The following is a 16,775-nucleotide window of genomic DNA, read 5'->3' as shown; positions in this document are numbered from 1 at the left end:
GATGTTCTTCTACTGATTTATGTCTAGGGAGTACTAGGTGGCAATTCCACTCTGTCATTTGAGTCAGAATTGACTCAATGACACGAGGACCTAGAACAGCACATGAGATGCAGTAGATCCCAATAAATAATGATGGAATGAATGAAGTCCCCTGACATGGGAGCTAGGCAGGTTTGAACTGTTACAATTGGATTAAAACCTAGTTGTCGCTGAACCAATCACAATTCATGTCACAGTAGACATTTGTTTCACAAGGTTCTCAGAAGTGTATTTTCAGATGCATATTTCTTTTCTTTTGAGTTGCTGCTGGGTGGACATTAAGGTCCAGCTTTTCACTTTGCGGCCAAGCACATTAGACATTTGTGCCAACCAGGGGTTTCCACATGCAACCCCCCTCCCCCCCCCAAAAAAAAACTCAACTAGCCAAACTCTGCCATTGAGTCAATGCCAACTCATAGCAACCCTGTGAGTTTCTGAGACTGTCACTTTTTTTGTGAACCGAAAGCCCATCTTCTCCCAAGAAGTGACTGGAAGTTTCCAACTTCTGACCTTGCAGTTAGCTCAACACGCAACCACTATGGCACTGGGGCTCCGTAGGGGTCCTATAGGATATTGTAAAAAGCAAAGACTTGAGTGCCACACCTGACCTCCTCTAGGTATCCACGGGGAAAAGAAAATCAAACTCCACAACAGCATGACCCAAGGTCATTTTCTCTGAGGCGGAGGTCAGACATGCCCCACCCTCCAATCTTTCTATCTTTCTACCAATGCTGATACCAACTGTCTTCCCCATAGATCTGCTTTATCAACTTGGTTCGCGTCATTGCAGTGGCTATTCAGAACTCAGATCGTACTCATGATTATGAGATTTCTTAAAGAAGTTAACAGGTCACAAGTGCTCAAGATACAGTGATTCAAACAGGACAGCCTCTTCACAGCTCTGCCTTCAGCTTCCGTTGCTGGTAGGTGTCACCCAGTTGGTTCCGACCCATAGTGGCCTTATATGCTCAATCACATTGGATCTGCGAATTAGGAAATCCTTAGTAACTGTTGTCAGGAGGGATTTTTTGGTGTAGGTGGGTTCTGAGGTGTAGTCAATTATTTAATCGGGGTCTTCTAGCCATATTCCCTTTGTGCTTGGACTGTAAATTCTAGTTTCTATGCCTGTGATTATAATCCCATCTCAGAGGGAGTTTTCTGTTATAGAATTCAAGTGGGAAGTATTCTGAATTTCCACCTAACTTGAAGGTGTCGTTTGCTTGTGGGTGTGGTGGTATGACCTACTTGAGAAGCAAAGACCACACATCCATCAAAGCCTTTCTTTTTGTGATGCCCCCTTCCTGACTGATCATTGGGAGGAGCAGGAAGACCTGCTTTGACTTTCAGACATTTTGGGGTTCTGGCTCTGGATGCTGCATTGCTTCTGCTTGACCTCCAGCTCTTGGGACTTGAGTTGTGATCTATCACCTTGTCTGACTGCACCAGTTTCCTCCGCCTTGTGGATGAAGAGGCTCCTCCAGAAAGAGGTGTGGCCTTTGGATCTGGGACTCCCCAGCAATGCTTTCTTCTATGGCACCCAGGGTGGTTATGCAGGAGAACTGACTGGAGGTCACCTAACAGCATGAAAAAGAGAACACTTCATTTCTTGAGAATCCTCAACAGAGGAAATAGTAAATTAGCATATCGTAGGATCCTTGGCTTCCCTTTTCTAAATCTCAAGTTCATACTCTCTTGGCTCCACCGTCAACAGCCTCTGCCCAGATTATACTGTCCGTTCCAAGGAAAGCGTCTTCCGAATCTCCCAGAGCAAGTCCCCATGCTGTGGTGGCCTTTGCTGCCGCCGCCGCAGCCGCTGCTGCTGCTGCTGCTGCTGCTGCTTCTGGGTGAGTAGACTTTGTAGAACAGGGTCTAGCTGTGATGCAGCCCCGGTCTTCTCCAGAGCCCTAGTCCCAGGCCCCATGGGAACATACCCACAGGCTCTGTCTACAGGCAGGCTCTGGGCTTAGAGAGCAAGGGGCAAGCTTTCCTGGAAATACAGGCCTTAGCCTCTGACTTAAAAGTCAGCAGGACATCAAAATAGGATTGGCATTAGACGTGTTAGTACTTTGGAGCGCTGATGTTCACTTAGGGGCGCTGGAGGTGTGGTGGGCTAACCCCAAGGGCTGCAGTTTAACAGCTAATCTAAGAGGGAAAGAGGAGGCTTTGCACTCCAGTGAAGATTTACACCTGGATACCCACAGGGGAAGTTCTACTGTCCTTGGGGTCACTGTGAGTCAGAAGGAACTCAATGGCAGTAAGTTTGTTTTGCTTTGTTTTAACTTTTGTGTTGCATGTATCAATTGTTTTAATTCTTATACTAATGCTACTGAAGAACATATGAAAATCTATCAGCATCACATAAGAAGCCACATCAAATCATTAAATAAGAGGAAGAGGTGCTTAAAAACATTAAAATAAATACTAAAATCAATACTTATTCCTAAAATGAGTCTTGCTTAAATCAGAATAAAAGAACAGTTGCTTAACAGGAGAGTGACTATTTTTTCTAGCTTGACAATCAATAAACTACATCACAGAAAAGAGTTAAAACTGTCTTTTAAATAAGGACTGGAAGCAAGCTGCCTTTCACCATTATTTTTATGTAAGAGTTTTTTTAATTCCTGGACAATTCATTAGCATTAGTGACAAAAAATAAGAGTACCTATTGAAAGGTAAGGTTAAAAAATTGGAGGGATTGCATATTCTTTCCTATTATCTACACCCTGCTCTTGATCATATGATCTAAATGGTATAGATAAAAGTTCACCCATATGCATTCATCAGGCAGATAAATATCAAAAATTCAGTGAAATCCTAGGATGCTGTCAATTACCTGTTTTGGATTATTATGACGAAAGCTCATTCACCAAAGCAATAAAAGTGGGGAAATGGAAGTAATTAAGTGATTTTTTGCAAAAATATATTAAAAAGAATCAAAGAAACAAGAATCGCCAATGAATAGAGCATGTCATCAGTAGGGATAGAAGTCCTAGAATATTAAATGTTATAAGGACGCCAATTTGTTTTCCAGGTTAATTCATAGATTCTATACAACTTCAATGCGGTGGCTTTGGGAAGGCTGGAATGTTTTGGTATCAGAGTCTCAAAGACTGTAGCGCCATTGTGGCACCGTAGCTAAATGCTCAGCTGCCTCCCAAAAGTTCATCCCTGGCAGCCAGTTTGCAAGAAACTATAGCAGTCTGCTCTTGTCAAGATGACAGCCTTGGAAGGCCTCGGGAGCAATTCTGCTCTCTCCTGTAGGGTCGATACGAGTTAGTATCAAGTCAATGGCAGTGGATTTTTCTTTTTGGTGGGGGGAAGGGCTGGTTTATTCCACAGCACAGCCAGCACTCCTTATCAGCATTTCAAACTCGAAACTTCTGTCTACTAGACAAGCTCAACCACTGGCACTACCCAGGGACTCCTCCCTCAAACAGCAACCCACTGCCATTGAGTTGATTCTCAAGCTTTGTAAATCTTCATGGGAGCAGACAGTTTCAACTTCCTGCCGAGGAGTGCCTGGTAGGTTTGAACCACTCACCTTTCAGTAAGCAGTCCTTTACCTGCTTAGCCTTACCCAGCAACAATAGCATCTACAACCTCCACACTTGACTTAAATAGAAACCTCAGAGAGCTAAAGATAAGTTTTCATTCTGAAAAAAAACATGATGAAAATAAAGTTAAGCTCATATTGGGTTTTAATATAGATTATGGCTTTATAAATGTTGAAGCAGTAGAAAAAAATTTTAAAAGGCTTTATAATACAAGCATTTGCAGATTTTTATATTATAAAAATGTACACAACCAAAATAAAAAATGAATATCACATTAGGTAAACATTTGCAGAAAATAAAGCAAGAGTTGAGCTATGGTGTAAAAAAACCCCATAACAACTGGAATAAAAGCTTCAGAGTGTGAGATAAATGGGTAACGATTATGGTTATACAACACAAAAAGCTCCCTCTAGCAGCTGTTTACATAACCACAAGCCTTTAAAAATAACAACATTGCTTATCCCCCAAGTCCCGCAGAGTTCCCGACACCTAGCTGGCACTCAGTAAGTATTCCTAATATGAATGGGTAATTCTATTCAAGAAATTCACATTTAAACCTGGAGGTACAATTTACAGTTATTAAACATGCAGCAATGCCCCAGAAGGCTAAATGCTAATTAAGCAGTGGGAATAGATGGAGTGATACAGGCTGTGGGCAACAGAAATGGTAACGTTCGTATAGGAAACTGGTTCATAAATAAAATGACGTATGTTTGGATTTTGTCATCGGAGTTCTAAGAATCTAAAATCAAGGAATTAGCGTGGAGAAGGCAGTATGCACGATGATGTTCACTGTAAGAATTACAACAATATTATAACAATTAAGGGGATAAAAAGCAGGATGCTAAATGCTATCTTCATGCTCATTATAATTAAGTTAAAATCATAGATACGCACAAAAATATCTGGAAGGAAACAGATCACCGTTTCCCAAAGTGGGTGATATCCCCTGGGGAGAAATGGAAGAGGCCAGGGAGCTGCAAATGCAGATACCTACATGTTATCCTGGACGATGGCCTATAGATGCTACAAAAGTTTTTCATTTCCACGGGGGCTGCTGAGTAATTTTTTTTTCTGCAAAGGGGGCCAAATACGTTTGGGAACCTATGATAGAGCACAAACAGATGAGCTTCAGAATGGAGAGTAGAGGTGACCTGTTGGTCCATTAAAGACGTATCTAATCCATAAAAGAGTGGATAAACGCATCAAAGGAAAAAAGAGATCTCAAATTTGATCACTCAGATGAACATTTTAACTCTAATTCATCCCTCTTCTATCACAAACTACCCGAATTTATTCGATCAAAGGGAGCCATTTACTGACCCCATCTGTACTCTCTAGCCCTTCCCACTGACAGTCTTATCACCCTGCACGGCCATGAGTTACCAGCATAGTCTCTTCTCCACTAAACAATAAGCTTTCTGAGGATTGGGTCTTTGCTGTATTTTTTATTTACACTTTCACTCTCTAATCCCCATACTTAGTAGAGTAGCTATTCACCAGATGTTTGTTGAATGAATGAGAAAATTGCCTCCACTACGTGCTCTTGGAAAAGGACAGTTCTGGGTGAGGCCCTGGAGGAACCAGCTTTCTGCTATAACCCTTCTCCGACACCAGCCCTGACAGCAGCTAGCAGAGACCAGGAATGTGGAAAAGGGAAGGGCTGGACTTCCTTCTCCACTATCCTGCCCTGTCTCCGTATTACTCCAGGCTGATGTCTGGGCCCACAGAGAACACTGCTGATTCAGGTCCGTGCAACGGGAGGAGGACCATCACCTCCTTGAGTTGGGGCTAGAATGGCCTCAAGAAGGCACACAAGGAAGGAGAAAGTTGTGCAACTGGAAAAAAAAATCCCTCTACTGGACTAATCCCTGATGTCTTTCTCTCTTGCAGTTCCCAGCAGAGTGCACAACTGTAAGTTCCTCTTTGTTTCTTCGTAAATATCTTGGAGTGATAGTGGCCAGCACTGAAGCCCGGAAAAGCTTGCACCAACTGCTCCCCTGCAGGTGCAAGGAAATGTTCCCATCCCCCTAGTCCCATTTACTCCAGCCCTGCCTGTCTGCTTGCCCACCTCTCTCTGTTCTTGACATCTTCCTGCTCTGCTCTGCTTGAGGAGGAGGGTGTGCTTTATAAGGGAAGGTCAAGGGCAGTCTGTGCACAGACACACCAATGTTCCCTGCAGCTTCCCAATCAGAAACAGGGAGCCAGAATTTAAGAAAGATATTCTCAGATGCTATCTTACCTCCAAATATTTGATTTAGGCTCAAGACAAACTCCTGTCATTTCATCTTCTTCTTTTTTTTTTTTTAAGACTTAGCATTTGATACAGACCGTTTCAGCTCCTTAACCCTTGGTTGGAACGTGAGCCAGAAAGTTTTGAATGTGGAAGGAGGAACATACTAGTTTGTTGTAACTCATTTCACGCACTGACATCCACCAAGGGTGTTATTAAGAACGTTACATAACTTGCAAGAGATGTCCCCTGGTTTCTTGGACACTCAACACAGCAATTGATGAGGATTTTTGGCAGTTCATCCAATCTTGGGGTCACTCTTATCCTTGCTCAAGCCGAAAGCATCACTTAGTAGAATATTGTCTGAAAAGTCTCCCTTAGCAATTAAATCCTGTCCGTGCAGTGTACTAAATCTGTGACCACTGGAAAAAAGATCTGAGCTTCAAAAGATAGTTTTTACAATTACGAATGATGGCTAATTACATGATGGATAGTTGTGAGGATTAAATGGTCTCATGCCTAGCCCCGTGTATATTGCCCAGGGAAGACTTCATTCACGTGCATTTCCTTTCATCAGCTTCCCAAGCAAAAGCTACGCTGCTCTTCCATCCTCCATGGACCACCATCTTTTAGGGGGAAGGTGTGACAATAATATGCAAAGGATCCCACTATCCTGAAACACAGCCTGAGTCAAATAGCATCAAAAACACTCAATTTATGTGTGCTACAGAACACTAATGCAAGACCTACACTCAAGTCCCAGTAACTTCATACTTGGTATAAAGTTAGCTTGGAGAGAGGAAGGTCAAGCTTCAGAAATTGCCCATTACTGAGAGAAGAGTGATCCTAGGGAGGAAAATACACGCCACTGGGAAAGTTATGAGCTCGTGAATGTTGTGGGAAACCTCCGGACAAGATATCCAAAGGCATGTGGTGGGAAAATCAGAGCACGAGCTGAGTTTCCTCTCTCTGTCGCAGACCAGCTGATCCTTCAGGCTCCCACTTCCATCTTTGAGGGAGACAGAGTGACTCTGAGATGCTTGAGCAAGAAGGAAGAGGACTTCGATAAAATGACTTACTACAAAGACGGAAGAGAAGTTCAGAGTACAGTAAGAAATTCAAACTTCATCATACCCAAAGCAGTCAGTCATAACAATGGCATTTATAGCTGCAGGACTTTGATAGAAGATCATGCATTTCCACTGGAAAGATCAAGTAATGATGTACGGATCATAGTTCAAGGTAATGTCTACACCGCAGTTGGAGTGGGGTTGAATGCAAAGCAAAGCTACCGGGAGAGGGGGAAGACAGTGTGTGCTCATCAAATGTCTTGGGAAGTCATGGGGAGGAGCTGGTAAATCGACTGGGTGGTGGTGGCAATCCCATTGACTTTATTCTGTAAGACCTGTTTGCTGAGAACAAAGGTGCTCACCTCGGAGCTGTGAGCCTCACTGTCCTGGGGATTGTGTTTTTATTCTCCCTAGAGCTGTTTCCACCTCCTGAGCTGACAGCCAGACCCTCCAAGCCTATAGAAGGGAGCCCAGTGGCCCTCAGATGTGAGACCCGCCTCCCTTCACAGAGGTCATACATCCAGCTTCGATTCCAGTTCCTCAAAGACAACTACACTCTGGACGCAGGCTGGAGAACATCCGCGAAACTCCAGATCCCCACCATGCGGGCTGAACATTCAGGATCTTACGCCTGTAAGGCACGGGCAGCCACTTCCGACATATGGAGATCGAGCCAGACCATTCAGATTCATGTGCAAAGTGAGTCTTGATAACATTGAGGTTGGAGAGTGGAGCAGGAGCCCCCCTTGGACCTTAGCTCCTGCTTTTGCTGTAACCACTCGGTTAGGATGAGAATGGACAGTGATGCTGCCCTGAAGCCCAGTCCTTTCTTCTAGCACAGTGGGACTGAATGGCTATTCCGAGTCTCTAAGCTTATCTTCCTTATTGTAAAATAAGAGGACACACTTAAGTAAGCCTCGGTGCCATAATTCGGCTATTGGGCTGCGGAAGATGCCATTGGTATTGAATCCTCATCCCTGTGGGCAAGAAGCTGAAAGTCAGCTCCATCAGGGTCAGCAAACTGCAGCTCTTGAGCCACAGCCGGCTCTTTCGGTACATGTGTGCGGCTCTGCAGTGAAACTGAAGATGAACATCAAGCTATCATTCAGATCATAGTGATTTCATGGGTTTGTAAAAATGTGTGTCTGGCTCTTGAATCATTTCTAAATTGTTGTGAGGGACAGGACTGGCTCTTCCATCTCAAAAGTTTGCTGAGCCTGAACTAGATAACATCCAATACCAATTCTAACCTGGAGAATACCAAGGGGGAGGGCTTGAGCTAGGTTTGAAAAGGTAGGAGAGAAGGCCACTTATTTTCCCACAGCACATCACTTCAGCTGTCACTAACCAAACCCGTTTCCATCAAGCCTACTCTCACAGCAACCCGATAGGACAGGGTGTAACAGATTTTAGGGTTTGCCAAGATTGAAAAATCTCTACAGGCACAGATGGTCTAATCTTACTCCCTTGGAGCCACGGGTGGTTTTGAACTGATGACCTTGAAGTGAGCAGGCTAATGCTTAACCCACAGTACCCCCGGAGATCCTGCATCACTTCAAAGGAGAGCTACTACTTCCCTATATCTTTTGCGCTGACTGAATGATCAGGTTATCCAGACAGGAGCCTGAATATGTTCCCCTGCAGTGGTGCAACCTCGAACACCTGGGGGAGTCGGGCCTGCTGAGGGGAACACAATGACAAGATGAGGACATTCATGCAGCTGAAAGCTGGGAGGAGGGCATCTTGCCTCACCACCTCCTTCAACCATCACGTTGCTAAGATGTTCTAAATCTCTCCAGCTCCATCATTGCTGATGTCCCTGGGTCAGGTCTCTCAATGTCTGTGTTCACACAGGAATCCCTGTCCCGGTGTCCTCACGAAGTTCCAGCCCTCTGGGGCACAGGTGACTGCAGGGGAAAGCTGCTCCTTGCCTGCTTCGTGACTGAAGGCACAGGAAACACTGGATTCTCCTAGTGCAGGAAAGACCCAAAGGAGAGAGTGGGGAGGCTGTCTTGGTATTTCAAGGGAGCAGAGATGCAGAGCCCTGTTATTAGGGAGAGCGATGCCGGGGGAGGTTACTGCACAGCCAACCATGCAGATGGCCCGTCTTCAGACCACCCGTCAGCGCAACCGGAAGTTCTCAGATTAGGCTCCGGGATGCTTTCGGACAAGGAGAACGTTCGAAGGTGATCACAGACGCCAGAGCTCACAAAAGAAATTGCCGCTTGCTGAGAGCAGTCAGACTGGTAATGGTGAAAAATGGATAAAGAAAATAGTGCAGCGGGAAAAGGTGGGAGAGTCTGGTTGCAGACAGCAGGCCAGAAAAAGGCTTCCTAGGACTCACCTCCCAGTCCTGGAGGAAATAGTTCCACGCTAAGGTTCCCCAATCCAGTAACCACGCTGGTCATTAGTTTAAAATGAACGCGCTCATTCACACTGGCCCCATTTTCAATGCGCACTCGTCCCATGTAGCTGTCGTGAGTCGACTCCGACGCGGGGTGACAGCACGTGCACTAGAGCAAAGCGTTACCCAGTCCTGCACCGTCTTTGCACTCTTTGGTGTGCTTGAGCCCGTGCACTTGACAGTGGGGACTGGAGAGCCCGCCAGCCAAGGGGATCCCTCCCCGCGCTCTGTTGTGATTCAGAGCGTTTCATTTGTGCTCCCCTGGCACGCGTCCATCACAGACGGCTCTGCTGAAATACCAGAGCGAGCAGCTCTGGGAGAAAGACTGGGCTTTCAACTCCTGCAAAGGGTGACGGGCTCAGAAACCCACGGGGACAATTCCACCCTGTTCTAGAGGGTCCCTCGGAGTTGGAATCAACTCAGCGGCAGCGCGCTTTTAACCGCCACAAGGTTGGGCAATGCCACAGATATAACATATTGCTGCCATCCTAGAAACCTTTTCTGGACATGTTGGTCTACTGAGCTCAAGCAGAGGCCGTTCTCGCTGACGTTTGCTTGGTCTTGTCAGTTCCAGTGTCGCACCTGCTCTTCACACTCCGGCTTCCCCGGGCCCAGGCGGAGGTAGGGGACGTGGTGGAGCTTCGCTGTGAGGCTCGGAGAGGCTCCCCACCCATCTGGTACCAGTTTTATCACGAGGATGTCTTTCTGGGTGGCAGCTCAGCCCCCTCTGGAGGAGGAGCATCCTTCAACCTCTCTCTGACTGAAGAGCATTCTGGGAAGTACTCCTGTGCGGCCACCAATGGCCTGAGGACCCTGCACAGTGACACGGTGTCACTCAACGTTACAGGTAGGTCCCCACAGGCTAGGTAGGGACCTACAGGTAGGTCTCTCCGGAGGACAGTCTCAGAGGGTGCCCGTCTGGGAGAGAGGGCATTTGGTGGTGGTGGGTTTATGATCGGGTTTTTTCAGTGATTTGTCATGAAAATGGAATTTTTGAAGATCGTGGAAGCTAGCAGGTGGCCTGCCCCCTCCTCACACAAAAGGAATGGGTGATACCAATTAGGTCGATTAGTGGACATCCATTTAACCATTTCAAACTGGGGCAAACCTCACCAGGCTCTCTATCCACACCCACGTCCCTCCCTCTCCAGTCAGCAAGGGTCTTCGACTATGTCCCTTCCTTCTGAGGCTCGCACACACGCCTCTCTCCTCAGAGCCTTCAGAGGACACACGTCCCCGTCTGGCCGCAGGAGTGACTGGGGGGCTGTTGCTCGGTGGCCTGATGGCAGCTGCCCTGCTTTTTTGCTTGCGGTTCCGGAGGAAGTCAGGTGGGTATCCCGTTGCCCTTACACTCTGTTGCTCTGTAGCTGATTCTCGGCAAACACGCTGGTTTGGTGAGGAAAGAGGCAAGCAGGCTCTCTAGAAGATGTCACTATGTCACCCACAGGGTGGAGCTGTCCCTTATTTTACTCTGCCATGAAAGAGCTTGACATAGGTGGGGGCAAGTAAGGCTGAGAGCATTTAACCTACAATGACATGTTTAAATATTTTTCTTCAATGGACCTCCTTAGCAAAATAGCTATGAGTTAGAAATCTGATAACTAAATTCCATCAAATATTCCTAAGGAACATTGTATTAGTCTAGATACTTTAGAGAAAGAAATCCACAGAAACTCATGTATAAGAGGAAGTTTTATATAAAGTGCATATTAAGAAAATATCCCAACCCAGTGCTGCCCAAGCTCACAAATCCAGCATTAACCCATTAGCCCATATGTCCAACACCAATCCACAAAGTCCTCTTCCATCTCACAAAACAGATGCAGTGACGCCAACTGCAGGAGGAAACCGAATCAGTGAACGTGTAAGCATCCCAGCACCGTCAGGGGGCTCCACACAGCTGCTCCAGCATCCAGGGCTGCATCAGGGTAGGTCCATGTGGCTTCTCCTTGGGGATGTCTCACAGGAAGTGAACCTTGCCAGCGGAAGCAGAGAACTGGCTAAGGCAGCTGTACCCTGGTCTGACCATCAGAAAGCAAGAAACCCGAGAACTCAAAAGGCCATTTATACCCCCTGCCCTTCAATTAACCCCACATGTGTTTATCGGCCAGATTGGCACAATAAACTAACTACCTCAAATATAAATAAACCAATATCCAAATCTGATGCCATCCAGTCCCTACTGCCTTGTGGAGAGGTACGGGTTCGTGAGGAGAACTTTCACTGCAATCTTTAGGGAAGTCAACCATGAAGTTGTCCTTCTGATTAAGCTTGAACTGAAGCCCTTCAGGGTAGGATGTGAGCGCACAGTGTTTGTATCACCTTAGGAAGTTGAAGCACAACAAGGTACTAGATTTTGTATCAGAAATATTCCGAGGCTTCTGTTCTAGTCTACTCTACATAACTCTTGTGTTCCATGGGGCATATAGTACCCATCTCTGTTTTCTACCTCTGAGGCTTAATGGCAAGCCACTATCCCACTTCTAGTAGTAAAAATATTAAAAATAGTTATTGTTGTTGGGTGCCATTGACTCGATACTGACTCATAGTAACCCTGTGTAAAACAGAGCGAAACGCCGCCCAGTCCTGCACCAGCTTCACCATTGCTCTTATGCTTGAGCCCATGGCTGCAGACACTGTGTCGGTCCATCTTGTCAAGGGCCTTTTTCCTGTCCCTCTAATTCACCAAGCATGATGTCCTTCCCAGGGACTGTTCTCTCCTGACAACATGTCCAGAGTTCTTGAGACAGATCTTGCCATCCTTGCTTCTAAGGAGCATCTGGCTGTACTTCTTCGGACACAGATCCGTTTGTTCTTTCACAGTCCACGACCCTTTCCCTAAGCTTCGTGAGTACCATGACTTGAAGGCCTCAATTCTCCTTCAGTCTTCTTGATCCAATGTCCAACTTTCTCACGCGTAGGAGGTGATTGAAAATACCATGGCTTGGGTCAGGCACACTGAAATCTTCAAAGTAACATCCTTGCTTTTCAACACTTTAAAGAGGTCTTGTGCAGCGGATTTACCCAATGCAGTGTGTCATTTGATCTCTTGATGGCTGCTTCCATGGACATTGATTGTGGATCCAAGCAAGACAAAAATCCTTGACAACTGGAATCTTTTATTATGATGTTATCTATTGACTTAGATGTGAGGATTTTGATATTCTTTATACTGAGTCATAATCCAAGGCTATCATCCTTGATCTTCAACAGCAAGTGCTTCTAGGCCTTCTCAATTTCAGCAAGCAAGATTGTGTTATCTGCATATTGCAGGTTATTAATAAGCCTTCCTCTAATCCTGATGCTACATTCTTCTTCAGATAATCCTGTATCTCTGTTCATTTGCTCAGCACACAGATTGAATAATTATGGTGAGAGGATACAACCTTGACACACACCTTTCCTGATTGTAAACCACGCAGTACTCCCTTGTTCAGCTCATACAACTATCTCTTGAGCCACGTACAAGTTTCAAATAAGCACAATGTATTGTTCTGGGATTCCCATTCTTCTCAGGCTATCCATATTTGTATTTGTATTTGTTTGTTTGTTTGCTTTTTAGTAATCCACATATCTTTCTGGATTTCTCTGCTTTCACCCAAGATCCATCTAACTTCATCAACGATATACCTTGTTTTAAGTTTTCTCCTGAATTACACTTGAATCTCTTTCAGTTGCCTGTCAATGTACTGCTACAACTGGAATGATCTTCAGGAAAGCATTATTTGCATGGATATTTTTGATATTGTCCTACAATTTGAGTATTCTGTTGGGCCACCTTTTTCTGAAATGGATACTGATAGGGATCTCTTCCAGTCAGTTGACCGAGTGGCTGCCTTCCTAACTCCCAGGCATAAATGAGTGAGTGCTCCCACTCCTTCGTTAGCTTGCTGAAGCCTTTTCATGGTCATTCCACCAATTCCGGGAGCCTTGTTTATGGCTAATGCTTTCAGTGTAGCTTGAAATTTTTTCTTTAGTATCATTGGCTCTTCCTCACATGCTCCCTCCTGACATGGTGGGATGTGGACTAGTTCTTTTTGGTAGTGACCCTGTGTGTTCTTCCCATCTTCTTTTGCAGCTTACTGCGCTATGTAATATTTCATCCATAGAATCTTTCAAGATTGTCATTCAAGGCTTGAGTTCTTTCAGGTTAGGATTTGCTTAGCATGTGTCAGGGGAAGCCAGCCCCTAACACATCATTACGGGTCCGGTAGGCGCAATTGTACAGCGATAATAAGTAAAGATCATAGTAAAGTTATAGAGAGCATGAGAGATAGAAATATTGAAATAAATGGGAGTCAGTCACAATTCATGATAGCATGCTCACCTCAGCCCCACTTGATGGTCCACGTGGAGGGAGAGAGAGAGAGAGATCTTTAATGGTAGCCCAGGCTTCTTATATTCTCTGGGGACATGCAAGCCCCCTAATTACAGGTGAGGACATACGTCACAGGAAGGGGCTGTACCATAGGTAATATAGTAATCAGAAGGGGTGGTCTAGGGACATACACGCAATAGGAAGGGGAGGGATTGGGGTTATACATGTGACAAGATGGGCGGATCCTAGGTTCAGGATGGCGGCCTAACTTTGACCTATTCCCTAGATCTCCATAGGAACCATTATCAGTAGGGTGTGAACGCTTGGTCTCAGGCCTCAAGGAGGAAGTTTATTGCGAGGCCTGCCATATAGTCTGGTTGACTAACTGCCCTAGAGGCCTACCCTGCAGTCTGGTGACTTTACTACCCTGGGGAGGATGTCTGTAAGCGGTTGACCTCTCCCCACAAGCATGTTTTACCTTTTTGGTTATCTAACTCTAGGTTTTTGCATATTTCATGATAATATTTGACTTTGTCTACTCTAGTTCAAATTTTTTACTCAGCTCTTTGAGTTTATTGTTTCTTCCATTTGCCTTAGTCACACTAAGATTAGGAGCAAGTTTCAGAGTTGCTTCTACAACCACTAGGAGCTTTTCATTCCTTCCTGTGTTTTTAATGGCCTTTACTTTCTCCATGTTGATGTTCTTGATGTCCTCCCACAGCCCGTCAGGTCTTCAGTCATCAGTGCTCAATGCATCCAATGTGTTCTTGAGATGTTCTCAGAATTCAAGTTGGACATACTCAAGGTTGCATTTTGGCTGTTACGGACTTGTTTTAATTTTCTTCAGCTTCGACCTGAACTTGCATGTTAGCCATTGGTGGTCTGTTCCCCAGTTGGCTCCTGCTCTCATTTTAGCTGCAAATACTGAGTTTCCACAGATGTCGTCCGTTTGATTTCTGTGTATTCCATATGGAGAAGTCCACGTGTTGCTGTAATGAAGAAGTTCTTACTTTTCCAAAATGTGATCATGCAACCTCCAGCTTTGTTTCTGTCACCAAGCTCATATTTTCCAACTACTGTTCCTTCCTCTTTGTTTCCAACTGTTACGTTCTAATCATCAATAATTATCAATGCATCTTGATTGCATGCTTTAAAATTTTCAGATGAGGATGTTGGTAGAATTCTTCGATTCTGCTCACTAGCTTTAGTTATTGGTGCATAAATCAAAATAATAGTTGTATTAACTGGATATCCTTGGCTGAGAATAGAGCAGACAACCTTACACTTCCAGATAGATCTTGTCATGTCCTTTTTACGGAATGAATGTGACAGCATTCCTCTTCATCTGTCATTCCCATAACTATATGATTTTCTGATTCATAATGCCCAATAACAGTCCATTCAGCTCACTGATGCGTAGAATGCCAATCTCTATGCATTCCGTTTTAGTTTTTACAACTTCCAATTTTCCTAGATTCATACTTTGTGCATTCCAATTTCTGATTATTAATTGAGGTTTGCAGCGGTTTCCTCTTGTTTTCAGTTGTGCCTCATCAGCAAGGTCCCAAAGGCTTTGCTCCTGCAGACTGGACTCCCTTCATGTCTTGATGGTTGACTTGGCTTTCAGAGGCTGCTCTTCCCCAGTCCTCTTTTGAATGCTTTCTGACCCGAGGGGCTCGTCACTTGGCAGACATTCTGACAGAGTCCTGCTTCTAGTCATGAGGGTGTTAGTGTCTGGCAGGGTTTTGATGCGCTCCATGAGGTTTCCAGAAGCTAATTCCTCAGAAGTGGACAGCCTGGTCTTCATAACATGGTCTTAGTTTGGAGGCGCCTCTGAAACCCGTTCGCTTTGGGTGGCCCTGCTGGTATTTGAACTGCCAGTGTCAGAGCTGCTGGCATCTGAGCGGCACACAAGCCAACGCAGTAAAGCCACTTGACAAACAAGATAGCTTTTACATGCACTGGGAAAGCAAAAGCCAGTGTGACTTGCTTTATTTCAATATTTTCTTTCTTCTAGGGTTTCTAGAAACAACCCTGCAGTACATCTGAGGTGTGCTTATCCTTGTAAAGAATAATCTGGTGTTTGCCCAAGCCAAGTGACCTGCCTCAGATACACAACTAGGAAGGAACCACATCATGAAGTTAAAGTACTGCTGTCTGCCCATGTGTTTCACATTTAAAACACTATCCATTCTACAAATGGACATTGACTCCCAATTCTAGGATAGGTACCATGTCAATAGAGAAAGAAGGAGATACCTTGGGACTGACCAGGAAATTCCCAGCATGGGGCCTACATGTCACCAGTCACATGAAACACGCATGCTTATTCTGAATGGAAGCCTCTCAGCAAGGGGCTAAGGCAGGTCATTTGCCAATATCCAAAATGAGTGGACTCCTTTTATTGTCCACTCCAACCTAAATAGAGGATTCTCTCTTGAAGGACATGAGGTTTTCTGTTCTATTCCCTCTGGTGCCGGTGCCAACTATCCTAGGTGGTTCATTTATTCATTTATTGTGTATGTAATGTGTATGTCCCTTCTTGTTTGTTTAGTATTAAGAATAGAAAACGTGGGGGGAAAGAAATTTAGTATTTAAAATAGAGAACTTGTCTCAAAAGCAGAAATGTTGATTATGCCATACTTTGGACCATGCCTCTTTCCTGGGACTGAGAATCTGCTATTTCCTCCTGCTCTCCTCTTCCTAACTCCTCCTTCTCCTTTAAGTTTGATTCAAATATCATTATCTCTGAGATGTCTTCCCTGATGTCTCTCCAAACTCCACTTCTAGAAATAATCACAAAATACCACATTTCATCATAATAACAATGAATCCTTAGCATCAGATCTATAATTTGCCAGACATTGTGCTAAGTGCTTTATAAATGCTAACTGGTTATATAGAGTATTGTTTACAGATGTGGGAATTAGGCACAAGAGGATGAATAACTTAGCCAAGGTCACACAGCTAGTACATGACAAAGCCAAGTTTTGAATCCAGCAGTCTGTCTCCAGAATCTCTGCAAAGATGCACATTTAAGACAATATTTTATGGCATCTTTAGAGCACAACAATACTGTATTAAGTATATACACAAAGCTGATATTGATGAATAAATACACTCACATAAATAATGATACATTCAATTTTTCCTCTCC

General features: G+C 44.7%; 1 protein-coding gene across 1 annotated transcript in view; it reads left to right on the top strand.

The window, feature by feature from the left end:
* The first annotated feature begins 1,816 nt into the window (after positions 1-1,816).
* Positions 1,817-16,775, top strand: part of LOC142437986 (Fc receptor-like protein 5) — a 128,288-nt gene continuing 113,329 nt past the window's right edge. The window contains exons 1-4 of the mRNA XM_075540760.1: positions 1,817-1,883; positions 6,805-7,068; positions 7,311-7,595; positions 9,869-10,147. Of these exons, the coding sequence (XP_075396875.1) occupies positions 1,817-1,883; positions 6,805-7,068; positions 7,311-7,595; positions 9,869-10,147 (895 nt within the window). The remainder of the gene's footprint in view (positions 1,884-6,804; positions 7,069-7,310; positions 7,596-9,868; positions 10,148-16,775) is intronic.

Source organism: Tenrec ecaudatus, chromosome 1, assembly GCF_050624435.1.
Source record: "Tenrec ecaudatus isolate mTenEca1 chromosome 1, mTenEca1.hap1, whole genome shotgun sequence".
NCBI lineage: Eukaryota > Metazoa > Chordata > Mammalia > Afrosoricida > Tenrecidae > Tenrec > Tenrec ecaudatus.
The sequence above is the reverse complement of the archived record's forward strand: the minus strand, read 5'-3'. Positions and strand labels throughout refer to the sequence as shown.